The sequence below is a fragment of the Sorex fumeus genome, unplaced genomic scaffold, assembly GCF_029834395.1.
Source record: "Sorex fumeus unplaced genomic scaffold, SorFum_2.1 ptg000034l, whole genome shotgun sequence".
Lineage (NCBI taxonomy): Eukaryota > Metazoa > Chordata > Mammalia > Eulipotyphla > Soricidae > Sorex > Sorex fumeus.
In genome coordinates, this window is record NW_026606091.1 from 24,049,869 (window position 1) to 24,066,184 (window position 16,316).

A 16,316-nucleotide genomic window follows, 5' to 3' on the forward strand; every position below is an offset into this window, starting at 1 on the left:
TGCTGTGGGAACCTGGGCGCTGTTCTGTCCGTGATCCCTGGCACAACAAGCAATTTCTGGCTGCTCTGCAGTGAAGGTGTGTGTGCATCAGAGAGGTGCGCAGGGCCAGGGGGAGGGGTGACTCAGCAGTCAGGGGGTGCCTACCTGGCATGCTGCTGGGCCAGAGTTCATGCCCTGGCACTCCATGGCCCCTGAAGCACTGCTGGGTATGGCCCTAGTGGCCCCAGCCTCTGGACCTGAGCCAGACCATGTCGCCAGGCTGAGTAGTGACCCACACAACCCAGTTGGCTGAGCAAGGCCAGGAATGCCCTCGAGGCTCTTCAGACACTGCTGAAGAGGCCCCCAGCCAAAAAAAGGGAGTGTAATACCTTGTGTTTACTGCGACTGAAAGGTGTGTGAGTGGGCTGGAGAGACAGTACAGAGGGTACAGCCCAGGTTCAATTCCCAGCACCCTGTGTGGTCCCCCAAGCCCTGCCAGGAATGATCTCTGAGTACAGAGCGAGGAGTGAGCCCTGAGCACTGCCAGGTATGGCCTCCAAAGGAACAAACAGTATGTGACAATGACTACCAGGACCTCTTGCAACCATGTGTGTGAGCACTGTGGGTACCACAACCACAGCCTGTGTGCCTTGACTAAGAGGGGAGCATGTGTGCAGCACTGCAACTAAAGGAGTACCAATAGCCACATGTGGGAGCACCACGATCTGCTCTGCAAGCCCCAGTGAGCACCACGGCTAATACATGCAGAAACCATGGCTAACATGTGCAAGCACTACTGCTAACCCATGTGGAAACTACAGCTAACGTGCAAAATCCATGGCCAATACATGCAAACATTACAGCTAACACATGTGGAAACCACAGCTAACACATGCAAGCACCATAGCTAACATGTGTGGACACCACAGCGAACACGTGGAGACCGTGTCTAACATGTGAGAGTACCACGATGATCACGTGAGAGTATCAGGACTAATACTTGCGAGAACCGTGGCTAATACATATGAGCACCACAGCTAACATATGTGAGCACCATGGCTAATACATGCAGAAACTATGGCCAACACTTGTGAGTACCAAGGCTAACATGTGTCAGCACCATGACTGACATGTGTCAGCACCACAGCTAATGTGTCGGCACCACAGTTAATAACTGTGAGCACTGCAGCTAACATATGTGAGCAACATGGCTAATACATGTGGATACCATGGCTGACACATATGAGCACCACAGCTGACGTGCATGAGCACCATGGTTAACATTCGTGAGCTGCACAACTAACATTACAAGCACCACAGGCAGCGTGTGTGCCTCTCAAACCCCTCCCTGTCGTCTCAACAACAGTGACAATAACCACTGGGAAGGAGATGGGGGAGGAAGCAAAAAATAAAATAGAAATTTCAAAGGAAGTCCAGGTGTGGGCGGCACGGTCTACTTGCGTGGGCTCTAGACAAGGACTCCCCTGGCCTTACAGCTCCCCGGCTGCTGGACTCTTCCTCCTCCTCTTCCATCACCCCATCCCTCCCTCTTCTGCTGCCTCTGACTCTCCTGCCTTTTCCTGTTAGGGATGACATGGGACCACCAAGAACAAGGTCAGTCTTCCCAGCTCGAGAGTCTTAACTTCATGGTAGCTGCAGAAGCCCTTTGCCACTTAACAGTCACAGGTCCTGGGAACTGGAGCACAGATAGATTTGACGGCCGTTATTCCACCTGCCACATGGGGGTGGCATATAACCTAATCTTCATAACACTCTTTAATGTAAATAAAAATATCCTTGTCATTCCCGGATTGAAGATGAGAAATCTGAGGGTCATAGAGGTTAAGTGATTTGCCTTAGGCCAAAAGAAATAAGAGAGTTGGATGATAAAAAGACTGAAAAAAGACACATGTTTATTGTTTAAAATTTAGCTCAGTGCCAGGGACGTGGCCCTGAGGCTGGAGCACATGCCTTGCATACTGAAGCCCCCTGGTTCAATCCCTGGCACTGCATGGTCCTCTGAGCACCACAGTCCTCTGAGTACCCCCAAGCACTGAGCCTGCAGTTGCCCCTGAGCACCGTCAAATATTGGTGCCCAAACAAAACAAAACAAAAAAATTGGTACAAAAACAGAACAAAATTAAAAATTGACTCAGAAACAAAACAAACTTATCATAGGGGATTGGGGGCTGGAGTGATAGTCCAGCAGGCACGGTGCTTACCTTGCACACAGCTGGCCTGGGTTATATCCCTGGTTCCCTAGAGAGTCCCTTGAGCACCAATGGGAGCAATTCCTGAGCACAAAGCCAGGAGTAACCCCTGAGCATTGCCAGGTGTGACCCAAAAAAACAAGAGGGGTGGGGGAAGGAGGGAGAGGGAGGAGGAGAGAGACCAGGAGGAAGCTCAAAGAGCTGGAACACAAGCCTTGCATGATTGATTCCCAAACTATCCCTGAAACCACCTGCCCCACCTCCAGCATCTCAGTGTGGCCTGAGAACAGCTGAAGATCTCCCCCTCGGCCTCCCCCCTAAAGCCCTGTGTTAAGGCCTACAAAAAATACAGAGAAAAAATGCAATAAATCACCCGAAACTTCACTGCCCAGAAATGTTTGGTATTCCTATTTTGTAAGCATAAATACACATCAGAGAAAGAAGCACTGAGAGATGTTTAGGGACGTTCTATAGGGTTGAGACAGAGCAGCTGGGCAACAGCTCAGCAGGCCCAGTGCGTGCTTTGCAAGCTGGAGGTCGAGGTTTGGTTCCTGGCACTGCCTGGCGTCCCCAGAAACAACCCCCAAGCACAGAGCCAGAAGCCACCTTTGAGCCCTGCCAGGTGTGGGCCCAAAAAACAAAAAAGGGGGGAAAATGTACTTTGACTCACATTGAATAGGGAGGAAAGAAGCTAAAGAGAAAAAGGCAGGAATTGTTGATTTTATTTTCACTGAAACTTTCTTCACCTCAAAATGCCTCCATTCCCGAAACACCCCTCTCAAATTAAGAAGCAAGATTTTGATTAAGATGTTGGAGTCAGACTTTCACAATCATGTTCCAATTTTATACAACTGCTAGCCGCCTGTACTGAAAGCTGAGATGAGGGCTTCCGCCCGCCTTCGCGCTCTGCTCCAGAGGCTGCGGCCAATGTTGTTCTTACTCATCAGGATTTCTAATACTTACACTCTGTTCTGTAACTAGAATCCCCACAGTTCCATCTCCTCCTCAATGGACTTAGCGCTCGCTGCCAAGCCTCCCGCCACCACGGCCTCCTCAGAAACTCGCACTTACTCTTGTCTCTGGGGCTGCGTTTTGTCGCTGAGTCGCTCCTTCCAGAAGGACTCTCAGTCCCCCCGCACTCATGACACATCAACCGCTTTGTTGGTTGTGCTGGGGAGCAACACGTTTTCACCCTCAGCGCTTCGAAGAAATTGCTCCATTATCTCCGTTCACTGGCTGCTCTCTCGGCGAGGTCTGAGGTCAGACCGCATTTTTCTCCTTCTACGTGATTTGTTTTTCTGCCTAGGTTCCTAGAATCTTTCTATTTTATCCTCAAAGTTTGGTAACTAAATCAGGTTTTTTTTGAGGGTGGGTGGGTGTTGGGACTACATCCAGCTGTGCTCAGGGGTCACTCCTAACAGAAGCAGGGACTGGGGTTCCAAACGTGGTGCCAGAGGTTGAAGCCGGATAGGCCACATGCCAGGCAAGTGCCTTCCCCACTGTACTATCTCTCTGGCCCCTAAATTAGTATTCTCTGTTCATTTGTTTTTATTTGGGGAGACACACCTGGAGGCGTTCAGGGGCTACTCCCAGCCTACTATGTGGGATCACTGCTGGCAATGCTTGGGAGACTATGTGGCGCGGGGAATTGAACCCAGGGCCTCACACAAGCAGGGAAAAATGCTCCACTGCTGAGTCACATCCAGACCCTAAATTAGTGTCTTCTTTTTTTGTTTTTGTTTTTCGGGAGGGGAAGTTGGGGGCCACACTCAGTGATGAATAGAGATCACTCCTGATGGGGCTCAGGGGATCGAACTTGGATTGGCAGCGTATGAGGTAAACACTTTAACCCTGATATTATCTTTCTGACCCCCCAAATTAGTACATCTTAATGCTAGTTACCTGTATCAATGTTTCTGATATATGCTGTATCATCCAGTCTGACTATTCAGAGTTTCCTTCATTTCGGTCTTGGCAGTGTTCAAGAAACCATATCGTGCCAAAACCTGGCCTCCTGCATAAAAGCACACGTTCCGCCCATTCAGTTATCTCCTGGGTCCCCATATCTTTTTCTGCTTTATTTTTTAGTCGGCTTTTTGGGGTTTTTTTGCTTTTTGGGTCACACCCAGCCATGCTCAGGGGTTATTCCTGGCTCTGTACTCAGGAATTACTCCTGGTGGTGCTTGGGGGACCATATGGGATGCCGGGGATCGAACCCAGGTCGGCAGCATGCAAGGCAAACGCCCTACCAGCTGTGCTATCGCTCCGGCCCTGGCTTTTTTTTATTTTCTTGGATTGCACTCAGTGGTGCTCAGGGGCTATTCCTGTCTCTGTACTCAGGAGTACTGCCCTGGCAGTATTCAGGGCACCTTCTGTAGTGCTGGGGATTTGAACCAGTGTCAGTGAGATGCAAAGCAAGTCAGTGCCTTAAGCCCTGGGTTAGTTCTTTGGCCTGCCCTTCTCTCTTCTAGTTCCATTTTTGAAATCATTGCTTTAGGGTCATTCTTTTTTTTTTTCTTTTTGAGGTGGGGGGCCACACCTGGCAGTGTTCAGGGCTTACTTCTGCTCTGTGCTTAGGGATCTCTCCGGGCAGGCTCGAGGGACCATCTGTGTTGTCAGGAATCAAACCCAGGTTGGATGCGTGCACAGCAAGTGCCTTCCCCACTGTCCTCAATCTCTGGCCCCCTATTCATTCTCTTCCCCACAGCTCTCGTTGGGTCCCAGAAAGGTAACACTGCGTGGGCGTCTATAATTCTTTTTTGTGTCATTGCCTGCAAGGCTTGACATGGGGCTCAGGGGCCACCAGTGCTGCATGGAGGGGGGCCTCATGGTGCCAGGGACAGAGTCCAGGGTTTTATTCATGCTAGGTATGTGCACTACCCCTTAAGCATCTCCCCACTCTATGGACCACTATTCTTTGTTATTTTGTTTGTGGCTTGGTTTGGGGGCCACACTGTAGTGTTCAAGGGCTATTCCTGGTGCACTGCTTAAGGTTCATTTGAGAAGTATTCAGGCAACTGGGGATCAAACCCTGGCCTCCCAAGTGCCTCACATTCTCCCACCCCATCAATAATTATCTTTGTTTTACTTTATTATTTTTTTCTATTGTTTTTTGGGCCACACCCACCTGTGGGTTTTTTTTTGGGGGGGGTTACTCATGGCTCTGCACTCACAGATCACTCCTGGAGAGGGTCGGGGAACCATAGGAGGTGCCAGGGGTCAAATTCCAGTCAGTCACTTGCAAAGCTAGCGCCCTACCAACTGTACTATTGCTCCAGTCACTCAACAATGATCTCTGTCCCATCTCTTTATCCTACTTCATTCTAAGGACTTTAATATCATTTCCTTTTCTCATCACCTTTACTCTCAAGACTTTGCAATACAACATTACTTTGATTTTTAGCCGGACCTCTTTGTTTTGCTATTTGTAGCTTATTATATCGATAATGGTATTATTTTGGTATTATTTATTGTTCTCCCTTTTCATCTTATTCTCTTATTTCATCATCTTGTCTTGAGTGCTTGCTCTATTTATTCTGTACTATCATTAAGTCCTTCTGTAATGGGGGAACTGGGCAGCAGTGTGCTTTTATTCTTTTGGTTATGTTTTCTTCTAGAGTGGGTTCTTTGGGCTAGAGGCAGTACAACAGATAAGGAAATTACCTTTCGTGAGGCTGACCCTTGGCCCCCAGCATCACATAAGGTCCCCTGAGCACCACCAGGAGTGATCTCTGAACACAGCCAGGAGCAAGTTCTAATCACCGCCAAAACAAGAAACAAACAAACAAACAAACATAACCCAGAGTGGGCTCTTCATCCTTGTTTTTGCATTTTCTTCCCTGTCTTTTCCTCATCCTCTTCTGCTCCTTTTTCCTGCTTTCCCTCCCTCTCTGCCTCCATTGAGTCTCTGTGCTTAAGGGGCCATGTCACGTCCTTTCCTGACAACTTGCCCTGTGGTGCTCGTGTCTGATCTCCCCTTGCTCAAGTATAAGGTCCTGAGTTCGTTCCCATCTCATCTGGGCCAGTTTCTCTTCTCCATGGGAGCTGTGATTGGAGAGCTACTACTTTCAAACCTTTCCACTCCACATGTATGGTGGCCTGCAGGTGGCTTGGCTGTGCCTGCTTGCTCCTTTGAGGCCCCCTCAGATACCCAATTTCCAGCTGGGGGTGGGGCCAGCCCAGCCTTTCAGCCATGGCTTGTTCCCCTAGACTCGGCCCCATAAACTGGAAGATGCCAACCCCTAGAAACCTCCTTTTTATTTTTTTTGTTTTTTTTTTTTTTTGCTTTTTGGGTCACGCCCGGCGATGCACAGGGGTTACTCCTGACTCTGCAATCGGGAATTACTCCTCACAGTGCTCGGGGGACCATATGGGATGTTGGGAATTGAACCCCAGTTGACCGCATGCAAGGCAAATGCCCTGGCCGTTGTGCTATCGCTCCAGTTCTTCCTTTTCATTTTTTGGGGGGTTGGGCTAAACCCAGTGGTGCTAGAGCTTACTCCTGGCTCTGCACTCAGAAATCATTCCTGGGGGTTCTAGGGATATCTGGGGCATCAGGGGTCAAACTTGGGCTGGTCGTGTGCAAGGCAAGTGCCCTACCCACTGTGCTATCGCTCTGGCAACCTTCTTGCCTCGTCTGTGGACTCTGGAGGAACCTGGGGCTTCTCCAAACTACTTCCAGACCACCTTTACACAACACTATACCCCATACTTCTCTTTGACTCCAGGACAGTAGGGGAATTCCTGGTGTTCCTTTAGCTCATGTGTTCCCAAGGTTATTTTTGAGGATGGAGCTGGGAGACATCTCCTTCATTCCATGCACCAGAATCTTCTCCTGCTCCCCTTGGCCACCTCATTTAGGGGAGGGAGATTGGGTTTTTAGGTCGCACCTGGCGTACTCTTGGATCTGTGTTCAGGGGTCACTCCTGGTGAGGTTCAGATGATCCTATGGGGCTCAAACAGGAGGTCAGCCCTGGGCCACACCTTGCCCACTGTGCTCTCTCTCTGCCCACACACCCCCACCACGCCCCGTGCTATCTCATTTTAAGGTTTACAAAAGAATGTCCTTGTTTGTTGGATTGAGTTACTTGCATAGCTTTTGGGGATCTGGTTTGTTTGGGTCAGTTCATACGGCCATCAGGGCCATCGGGGCCATCGGGGAGTCTGTCACACCTCCCTCCTTCCAGAGACACACAGCCTTGCTCAGCCCCAGCTTTTCCCCTGGAGCTCCCGCATTAAGCCTTTTAAGCCTCGGCACACGGAGGAGCTTCCAGCTGCAATCGAGAGGGGAGGAGCAGGGAGCGACCCACCGAGGGACCCCACAACATCATGAGAGTCAGAACATGGACACGGCAGAGAAACAGAGCAATGATGGGGAGCCGGGCGGGACGGGGACGGGGGAGGGAATGTGGGAACATGGACGCGGACCCTGTGCTTGGCTCTCGTGGGAGGGACTCCAAGGACAGTATGGTGGACTCCTCGGGTCTCTGCCCACACCCCACTGCCCTCTCCCGCCTCCTAGGGGATCTGGGCTGGCCTCCTGCAGCCACACGCAGCATGGTCTCCTCACGGACACGCAAACACAGCCGCACAGTGGCACGGTGACCGCACCACACCCATGCCAGGGCCGCCACCCTGGTGGTGTTGTGGCCTCTCCCCTGCCTTGGCCTCCCATTGTCCCGAGAGCTTGCCCTGCCCCCTGGTGGTCACTGCCCTCTAGACGCCGTGGACTCCAGCTGCCCCGGAACCCTCCCCTTCCCTAACCCAAGAACCACCACGGGGACTCACTGGTGATCAGACCTCAGGCTGCGGATCCTCAGAAAGTCCCTCTCCAGGCTGCTTCTTCACCATCCACCTGGGACCCCCCCTCCCCACATACACCGACCCTGCCAAAGAAGCTCTCCCCATATCCTGAGTTCTCAGACGATGCCAACTCCCCTTCCTCATCAGAGGGGTCCTGTCAGTTACCTTCCTGCCAACTTCCCCCTTGGCCTGGCTCCATCAGACACCCCTCCTTCCCCTCTGCCCTCCTCTGAGAAGGAAGAGCGGGAAGACATCCCAAATCTTCTTGGTCTTTAGCCCTGCAGCACTGGATGGTATGACCACCTGAGCACCCTCTCTCTCTGTCTCTCGTGTCTATCTCTCTGTCTCTCTCCGTCTCTGTCTCTCCCCAGCTTTGGACTGTGCAACTAGTGGATTGCGGGGTAGATGACATCAAGACTCAAAGCACCGGGTACCGGGCACAGAGCTGGGGGATGGGTTTGGAGACACACATGTCAGCCTCCAGCATCTCTGCCCGGAGGTGACAGTGACCCCCTAGGTTGCCATGGAAGTGGCCCAGAAGGGTATCCAGCTCAGTAAGTGGACTCCCCCACGCCCCCCCCCCCTGCACAGCAGTAACAGAGGGCGGGAGAGCAGCCAAAAGGGGGCAGCAGAAGCCAGGACAGCCCCAAGGTGGAGGGGTTCTGGGGTCTGGGGTTGGGCAGGGCCACGCAGAGGGACAGCCAGGCTCCACGGACTCAGAGACAGGGACAGACACACCGAGATGGGGACGGACACACAGAGATGGACAAGGAGGAAGAGAGGAAACCAGTGTGTGGGGGAGGGGCAGAGAGCAGTCAAGAGTCAGGGAGGGAGACAGAAAAACGGGCAGAGATGGGGCTTGGAACCAGACAGAACCACCAAGATGGCCCCGGGACAGGACAGTTTCCACAAGGAGAGCGAGAGAAGAAACCAGGTTTGGTGCAAGGGGCAGGCCAGAGACACACATGGGTCGGGGGGCATCCCAGCTGCACAAGAGGTGCCCGGGCCCCGGGTCCAAACCTCCCCAGGCACCCCCACCCCCAGCAGGGCTCAGGTTTCCGGGGGTCTGAGGCCTCTCCCAGAACTGGTGTCTGTGCTCGTCCTGAGTTCCCCAGAGCCAGCGTGAGAGGACAACAGATGTGGGGACAGTCTTCAGGGCGGCTGCAGCGGCCGAGAGCCAGGAGGACTCTCCGAGGTAAGTGGCTTCTGGGGGGTCAAGCTCCAGCACCCCCAGAAGAGAGGGCGCTCGTATGGGCCTGGGATTGGCTGAGGCACCCCGAGGCTGGGCATGGGGCTGGGTCCCTCTCCTGGGCGTGGGGGCAGGGACTCGGCCCCCTCCTCTCTCCCTCGGCCTCTGCGGCTCCAGCAGGCCCCCTCCCCTTCTCCTACCCAGGCCCCTGTAATTGCTTTCCCATGTCGCTAATGGAGGCCAGATTGCTGATGCCCTGGGTGGGCGGCCGTGGGTCAGAGCTGACCGAGGCTCTCAGGGTAGAGAGACCCTCAACCCTGCCCCCCCCCACACACATACAAACATACAGACTCGGACCTATCCCAGGAAGAATCCCAGGTGACTGCTGGCCTCTCCATCCCTGTGTGCTAGGCCTGGCACACAGGGTCTGACCTGGGTCACGCCCGTCAGGGACCAGGGCTGGGGGTTGCAGGATACAGGGGCGGGGCCCACAGCCGCGTCTTGGTAAGTCCCCAGCCGGGCATAGTCACAGCCCCGGCACTCTTGGCTCTGTGCGGTAGCTCCTGCCTGGACCCCCCCTTTACTGGCAGAGTGCCAGCACCTTCCCTGGAGCCCCTAGACAGGCCTGACTCAGTCTGGTGCTACCCCGGCAGCACTGGGACAGCCCAGGAAGCGCTACCTTCTGTGGCCTGAGAAAGGGGGAACTGGGAGCAGGTGTGACTCGTGGCGGGGGGCAGGGGGGGGCGGGAGGTGGTCAGGGGCTTCCGAGGACCAGTCTGCAGGGAGGTGGGGGGCATCTCTCGGTGCACAGGGATGGTGCTGTGGCCTCTGCTCCACCTGCCCAATGAGGAAGTGAGCCTGACCCCCCAGGATGGGCTGTGGGTTTCACCCACGAAGTGATAGCTCAATGGGTAGGGCATTTGCCTTGCATGTGGCAGACCTGGGCCGACCCTGGTTCGATTCCTCCGTCCCTCTTGGAGAGCCCGGCAAGCTACCGAGTATCCCGCCCACACAGCAGAGCCTGGCAAGCTCCCCATGGCGTATTCGATATGCCAAAAACAGTAACAACAAGTCTCACAATAGAGATGTTACTGGTGCCCACTCAAGCAAATCGGTGAACAATGGGAGGACAGTGACAGTGACCCCACCCTAGGCATTCTCTGCTCAGGAGCCCCTGGTAAGGTGGCTGTTTAGAGGGGGCTGGATCCAAGCAGGCTGGAGTCCAGACACCCTGCCTCTGAGAAAAGCCAGAGCGCCCTGGAGTTCCAGACCAGGGCCTAGTGTTGGGCCAGGGGAGGTGGTGGGAACTGTGGAAGTCAGACCCGGCTTCTGCTACCCCCTCCCCCAACACTCTGCACCATGCACCAGGCCTCACCTACAGAACCTGTGGCCTCCGTCCTGGTGGCAGGGAACCCCTTCATTCCCCACAACTCCTTCCCAGGGGCCTCCAGAAAGCCACCCCTACCCCCGCCCAAGCGACCACAACTCTATCCCGGACGCTCACGCCTGGTGCAGAAATGCCTGACCCCACCCACAGCCACTCTGCTCCAGGCCTCAGAAGGGGGTCCTTCCCAAGTGGGTCTGTTTCAAGGAATCATGAAATGGTGACGTTTAATGAGAACCCCTGGCCCCCACCCCACCCCTGTATATACAACTATAAAAAATTCAAATACAGCAAGTTACCATTGAGTCAGACGGGAGGGAACAGACGGGCATTAAATACTGTCGGGCGGGAGCTGAGAGAGGAGAGGGGTATACAAAACAGGGCGGGGCACTGAAAAGTGTGGGTGCTGGGGGGAGGGGGTGGCTGAGACCCCCCAGCGTCAGGAGCTTATAATCGGATGGTGGCAACAGAGACCCTGGGGCAGACAGGAGGCGGGGGTAAAGGGCGAGACTAGATGGGGGGCTCCCCTCAGGCCCCCCATGGGCTCCTGGGAGTCGCTGGCATTGGAGGGTCCAGCCCGAGGGGGTGGGAGATGGTCTTTGGTGGGTGGGTTAGCTGCATGGCCCTCTTCTCCCGAGGGAGGGGTGAGGGCCTGGTGGGGGCGGGGGTGAAGGTCAGGGGGATGGCAGGCCCGGGCCTGCCGGGGTCTCTACAAATTGTGTCTGAAGAGAATGCAGAAAGGCCCTCCTGCCCGTGTGCAAAATAGAAACGGGGTCTGCGGGCTCAGCTCCGGCCTCTGCTCCTCCGCAGGTGCGCTGGCCTCTGGCCTGTCCTGGCGGGGAAGCCGGCTCTGCTGAGACATGGGGGGCCGTGAGGGAGGGTGGGGGAGGGGGTGCTCACATACACACACATACACACATGTACACACATACACACATGTACACACACGTACACACACATGTACACACATACACGTGTACACACATGAACACATGCACACGCACACGTGCACACACACAAATGCAGACATGTACATGCGTACACACGTACACATATACACACATGTACACACACGCACACGCACGCACGCACCCCATCCCCGTAGCTCCAGCCCACCTTACTGCACTGACCAGATCAGGAGACTGCTGGCGGCGGTGGCGGCGGCGGTGGCAAGAGCCAGAGTGACAGGGACGCTCATGCCCACGGGCGCAGAGGGGCTGCCGCCGCTGCCCAGCTCCCCAGGGTCACAGATCTTCGTGGTGGGTGGGGGCGTCAGTGAGCTGCTGGTGCTGGTCGTGGTCTCTGGGGAGCAGGGAGGAAACTCAGGGCGGGGCTGGGGCTGGGGCTGGGGCTGGGGTTCCCCCCCACACACACACCCCATCTAGGAGACACACTTCCTGCAACTGATCCTGCTGCCTCTCCCATCCCCCAACCCCGCCTCCTCTCTCAGACCAGTGGGTCTCCCCCCTCAGACAGGCTCACAGAGGCCATCTCCACCCCACCGGCTGAAAGCAGAGTGTGTTGACAGCAGGGGCTACATAAAGCGGGGGGGGGGGGGTGCCCTTTAAAGCTCCAAGGCCCTGAGTCAGTGGGGCAGCGTGTGTGTACGCGCGCGCGGGAGGGGGAGTGGGGAAGGGCTCACCGGGGGTCTGGGCCTCTGTGGTGAGGTGTCGGGGCTCCTCTGTCCAGGGCGTGGCATGCGCAGCCACGCTCCAGTCGCTCCACGTGCCGATCTCATTGTCCTTGGCGGCCACCTGGATGATGTACTCCTTGCCGGCGTAGGCATCTGTGATGGTGTGCGCGGTGCCGTCTGACAGCTCCACCTGTAGCCGGAGCGGGACGGGGGTGGGGGTGGGCAAGGACACCCCTGGGGGGGCAGTAGCAGGGCGGGGGCAAGTGCTGTGGAGAGTGAAGACAGCTTGCCAGGGGGTGAGGGTGAGGGGGTTGCTGGCTGAGAATATTCCCGCTTAGAGTGCCAGCGGGAGAGAGACATCCCCCGACCCCAACGCCTCTTCCAGGGAAGAGACAAGCCTGTTCCTCAGAGAGAATGAGGAAATCTATTTTGGCCGGAGGTTGGGGGTGGGGGGCAGGAGCTCCAAGCGGTACTCAGGAGGCCTGGGGGCCCACGGGACTCAATGCCAGGGCTGAGGATGTGATGCTGCTCGGGTACTGACACGCTGGGGACACCTGGACGGCACAGGGACCCAGGCAGTGTGGGCACTGGAACCCACGCTGGGTACATGTCCTGACCACTGTGCTAGCCCAAGAGTAAGAAAACCATTTTGGGGAGGAGCAGAGTTGGGGGGGGTTGGCCACACCTAGCAGTGCCCAGGGGTATGGGGTGCCAGGGATTGAATCCGGGTCAACCACGTGCAAGGCAAATGCCTTATCTGTTGTACTATCTCGCCAGCTCCCAGTAAAAAGAAAAAACAATCTTTGGTTTGGCTTGGGGAGGCGGGGCATGCCCAGTGATGCTCGGGGCTCGCTCCTGGCCGTGCACTCAGGGACCACTTCTGGCCGTGCTTGGGAGACCATATGGGGTTGCCGGTTGCCAGGGATAGTACCCGGGTCGGCCGTGTGCAAGGCAAGTGCCCTATCCCAACCCCCTGTACTACCTCTCCCGCCCCACCCCTGCTCCCGCTTAGGTAAAGAAATCTGTGAGGAGGCTGGAAAGAGACAGGAGGCCAGAAAGGTGACTGAGGGGTTGGGATAGTGCTGCCCTCACTCCAGCCGCAGGTCAGACAGGAAGTTCCCCAGCAGATGGAGCGAGGCTCCTGCCCTGCCTAGGGAGGGGACAGAGGCCCCGAGCCCCCACAAGCTGACGGCCCGCCCTGTAAAATGGTGTTAACGATCCCTCTCACAGGGCCGTAACGAGGACTCGGCACACGGTCAGCACTGCAGGCCGCTCTGCCCATCCCGCGCCCACTCAGAGCCAGGGATCCCGGCTGCCCTGGGCACCCACCCACACCTCCTCGGCAGGCCCACCCCTCAGGAAGGCCTCGTGGGCTTGATGCCCTGCCAGAGGTGGAAAGGGGGGGGTGAGGTGGGGGGACACCAGGACAGCTGCTCTCTTTCCTCCTGAAGGCACAGCCGCGCAACCCCGCCCCGGCCGGCCCCCATCCCGCTGGCCTCCCCACTCCAGGCTGGCCTGCCTGTCCGGCGCCCCTCCAGGTCCGGGCTGGGCTCTGGTTCATCTCAGCGGCACCCGCCGCCTCATTAAGCCGCCTCGTAAACAGGGGCAGCCGGCAGGGGTGGAGGGGGGCCCCCTATCCCCGCTCTGGGCCATGTCTGGCTTTAGGGCTTTTTGGTCCCTGTTCCAATCCTCATCCCCCCCCAACTCCAGAAAAGAGGGGTCTGGGTTACCTGATCAGACAGGCTTTGAGCACATGCACACGTGTGTCTGCGTGTTCCTAGGCGTGCAGCTGCATCTGTGTGTGTGGCCCCTCTAGTCCGCCCCCCCAATCCCCCTCCCGCCAATCCCCCAATTAGAACCCCGGGGACACTGACAGAGGTCAGGATCAAGGCAAGAGCCGTAGTGCTTGGGAAGTCCTACTTCCTGGTGGACCCCAAAGACCCAAAGACCATCTTCTCCTAGAATCAGATGCCAATCCCACCACGGGTCCCCATGTCCTGGCTCTGTCAAAGAACCCCATCTGCTGGGGCATCCCTGGGGTCCTTGGCCCCTACCCCTTCCTTTCTGTCCCCAGAACCCCACACCTGTCATTCTCTTGAGGGAGAAGGGCCTGGGGAGTAGATCTAATCACCACCTTGTTGATAGGCTTCTGGGGGTCCCCAGGTCTCTAGGCACATGGCCGGAGCCCTGGGCAGGCCGCCGCCCATGGCCAGGCCCTTCTTGTATCACTGATCCTTTAATCCCACTCCTTGAGAGAAGGGCTCATCCACTGGCAAGATTTCCTGGGTGGCTGGCATGAGCCTCACCGTCGTGCCCTCAGCAGGTGCCACACCAGCCCCACCAGTCTCCTGGAGGAACAGAGAAGACACCGCGGGGGGCCCCCACATACACACACCCCTTCCTCGGGTGGAGGTGGGGTCCCCATCAGACCTCGGGGCACCCATTCTTGTGTGATTCCTACCCCGAGTTCTCCCTTGTTTCCTTCCGAGACCCAGAGGCCGTTCCCTCTGTCTTCCCCGGGGGGCCGCCTCACCCTGAGACACACCAACCTCTCTTCGAGGCCAGAGCTCAGGGAGCTCCTCTGTGGAACGAGCCACGATGCCCAGGAGGCAGGGCTGGCACCTGCTCGGGGCCACACAGGGCTTTGACTGCAGGACCCTCAGGGGCCCACGGGTGGGGCAGGGGCAGGTCTGCCCGTGGCAGGTAAGTGGCCCGTGCAGGTGTGTGTGTGCGTGTGTGTGCGTGTGTGCGTGTCCCCTTGGGGGGGCGGGCGGCAGGCCAGGCCCACAGCCCGGCGTGTGCACTGCGCGGCACAGGGATGCTGCCTGCAGCTCGTTAGCGGGGGAGGGGGGCTTGTGAAACTAGACCCTGGTTATTAGTGGTACATTAGGCGCAGGCAGCTGGCCAGGCGGGAGGGACTCCGGACTCTGTCAGGGAACATGTGAGCGTGAGAGCAGCCTTTGTGGGGGCCAGGCCTGCCAACCCGGACAGGCGCCCTGGAATCGAATTACGCACTTTAAAGGCCAGCCTGAGTGGGGGACTGGAGTCTGGTGGACTCGGTCATCAGGGATCCAGGTGAACCCGGGGAGCCCGCCTGCCTTGCCTTCCCTATGAGGGCAGCCGCCCCAGCGCCAGCCCGAGACCCCAAAGTACCCACAGCTCTCAAGTAGAGAGAACCGCACCCCCTCAAGCCTCTCACTGTGCACCAGCCCCAATGACAACCCTGGTCCAGACCCCCGTCTGACCGGTGTCCTCACCCTGACCCCTCACCAAGACCTAACTCTGGTGGGCCCACAACTCCGTCCGTCCTGAACTCACAGCCCCGTCTCAGCTTCCTGAACACTGTGGCCTGACCTCACGTGGGAGGCCCCGAGCACGCGGACGGCCCTGCCACTCGGGGTCAGGCGAGCGTGCAAGGAGGAGCTGCCCAGACCAGTGCTACAGGGAGCACAGACCCTGCACACGGGTGGCCCAGGCTCCCAGGCACCACACAGTCCCCTGAGCACAGGCGGGAGTGGCCCCCTCCCCCCAGCACCCCTGGGCACAGCTCAAGAAACCAAGAACAAAACAAAGCGGAGGGTGGGGTGGGGGTGGGGGTGGGAGTCACCTGACAGTTGCCTGGGCAGGGCTGAGAGCTACCCACTGCCCCACCCTCCCCCCAGAGAGCCGTTGCCCCTGCATCGTCACACCTGTCCTTCTCTCGCCCAGGGAGCCTCTCCTCCCTAGAGGGGTGGGCAGTTGCCACCCAGAGCCCGGGGTTGAGGCCCAGGACACTCACGTGCTGCCATTGGTCCAAGATGAGGGGTCGGTAGCGCAGGAAAAACTTGAGCGGGAAGGACTCAGGGTCAGGCCAGGTGGAAGGGTTCTGCCACGTCACCTCCAGCCGGCGAGGGTTGCTGGGCACCGGCCGGGCCACCACGTTCTCCGGAGGATCCGGCTTCACTGTGGAGGGGGGCGGAGCTTCATGGTCATGTGTCCCTCCGAGCTCCCTCCACCCCTGGCACCCTAGCCACCAGGGCCACAGTCTCACCTTGGCACCACCATGGAGGCCAGCCCTCTCTGTGGCCACTTGTGGCTGCCACCCTGACCACGTGTCCCTGCCCTCCCCCTGATATCCCA

The 16,316-nt window shown here is 57.0% G+C and overlaps 1 protein-coding gene across 2 annotated transcripts in view; it reads right to left on the reverse strand.

Annotated features, from left to right (window-relative positions):
• Positions 1–10,796: 10,796 nt before the first annotated feature.
• The window catches only part of CNTFR (ciliary neurotrophic factor receptor), a 40,578-nt gene continuing 35,058 nt past the window's right edge, over positions 10,797–16,316 (reverse strand). Inside the window, exons 7-10 of one of the 2 annotated variants that reach the window (XM_056117252.1) lie at positions 15,976–16,139; positions 12,207–12,387; positions 11,695–11,866; positions 10,797–11,417 (exon numbers count right to left, since the gene is read on the reverse strand). In XM_056117252.1, coding sequence (XP_055973227.1) covers positions 11,348–11,417; positions 11,695–11,866; positions 12,207–12,387; positions 15,976–16,139 — 587 coding nt within the window. In that variant the 3' untranslated portion in view covers positions 10,797–11,347. The remainder of the gene's footprint in view (positions 11,418–11,694; positions 11,867–12,206; positions 12,388–15,975; positions 16,140–16,316) is intronic. The other variant, XM_056117253.1, reaches the window with a different exon arrangement.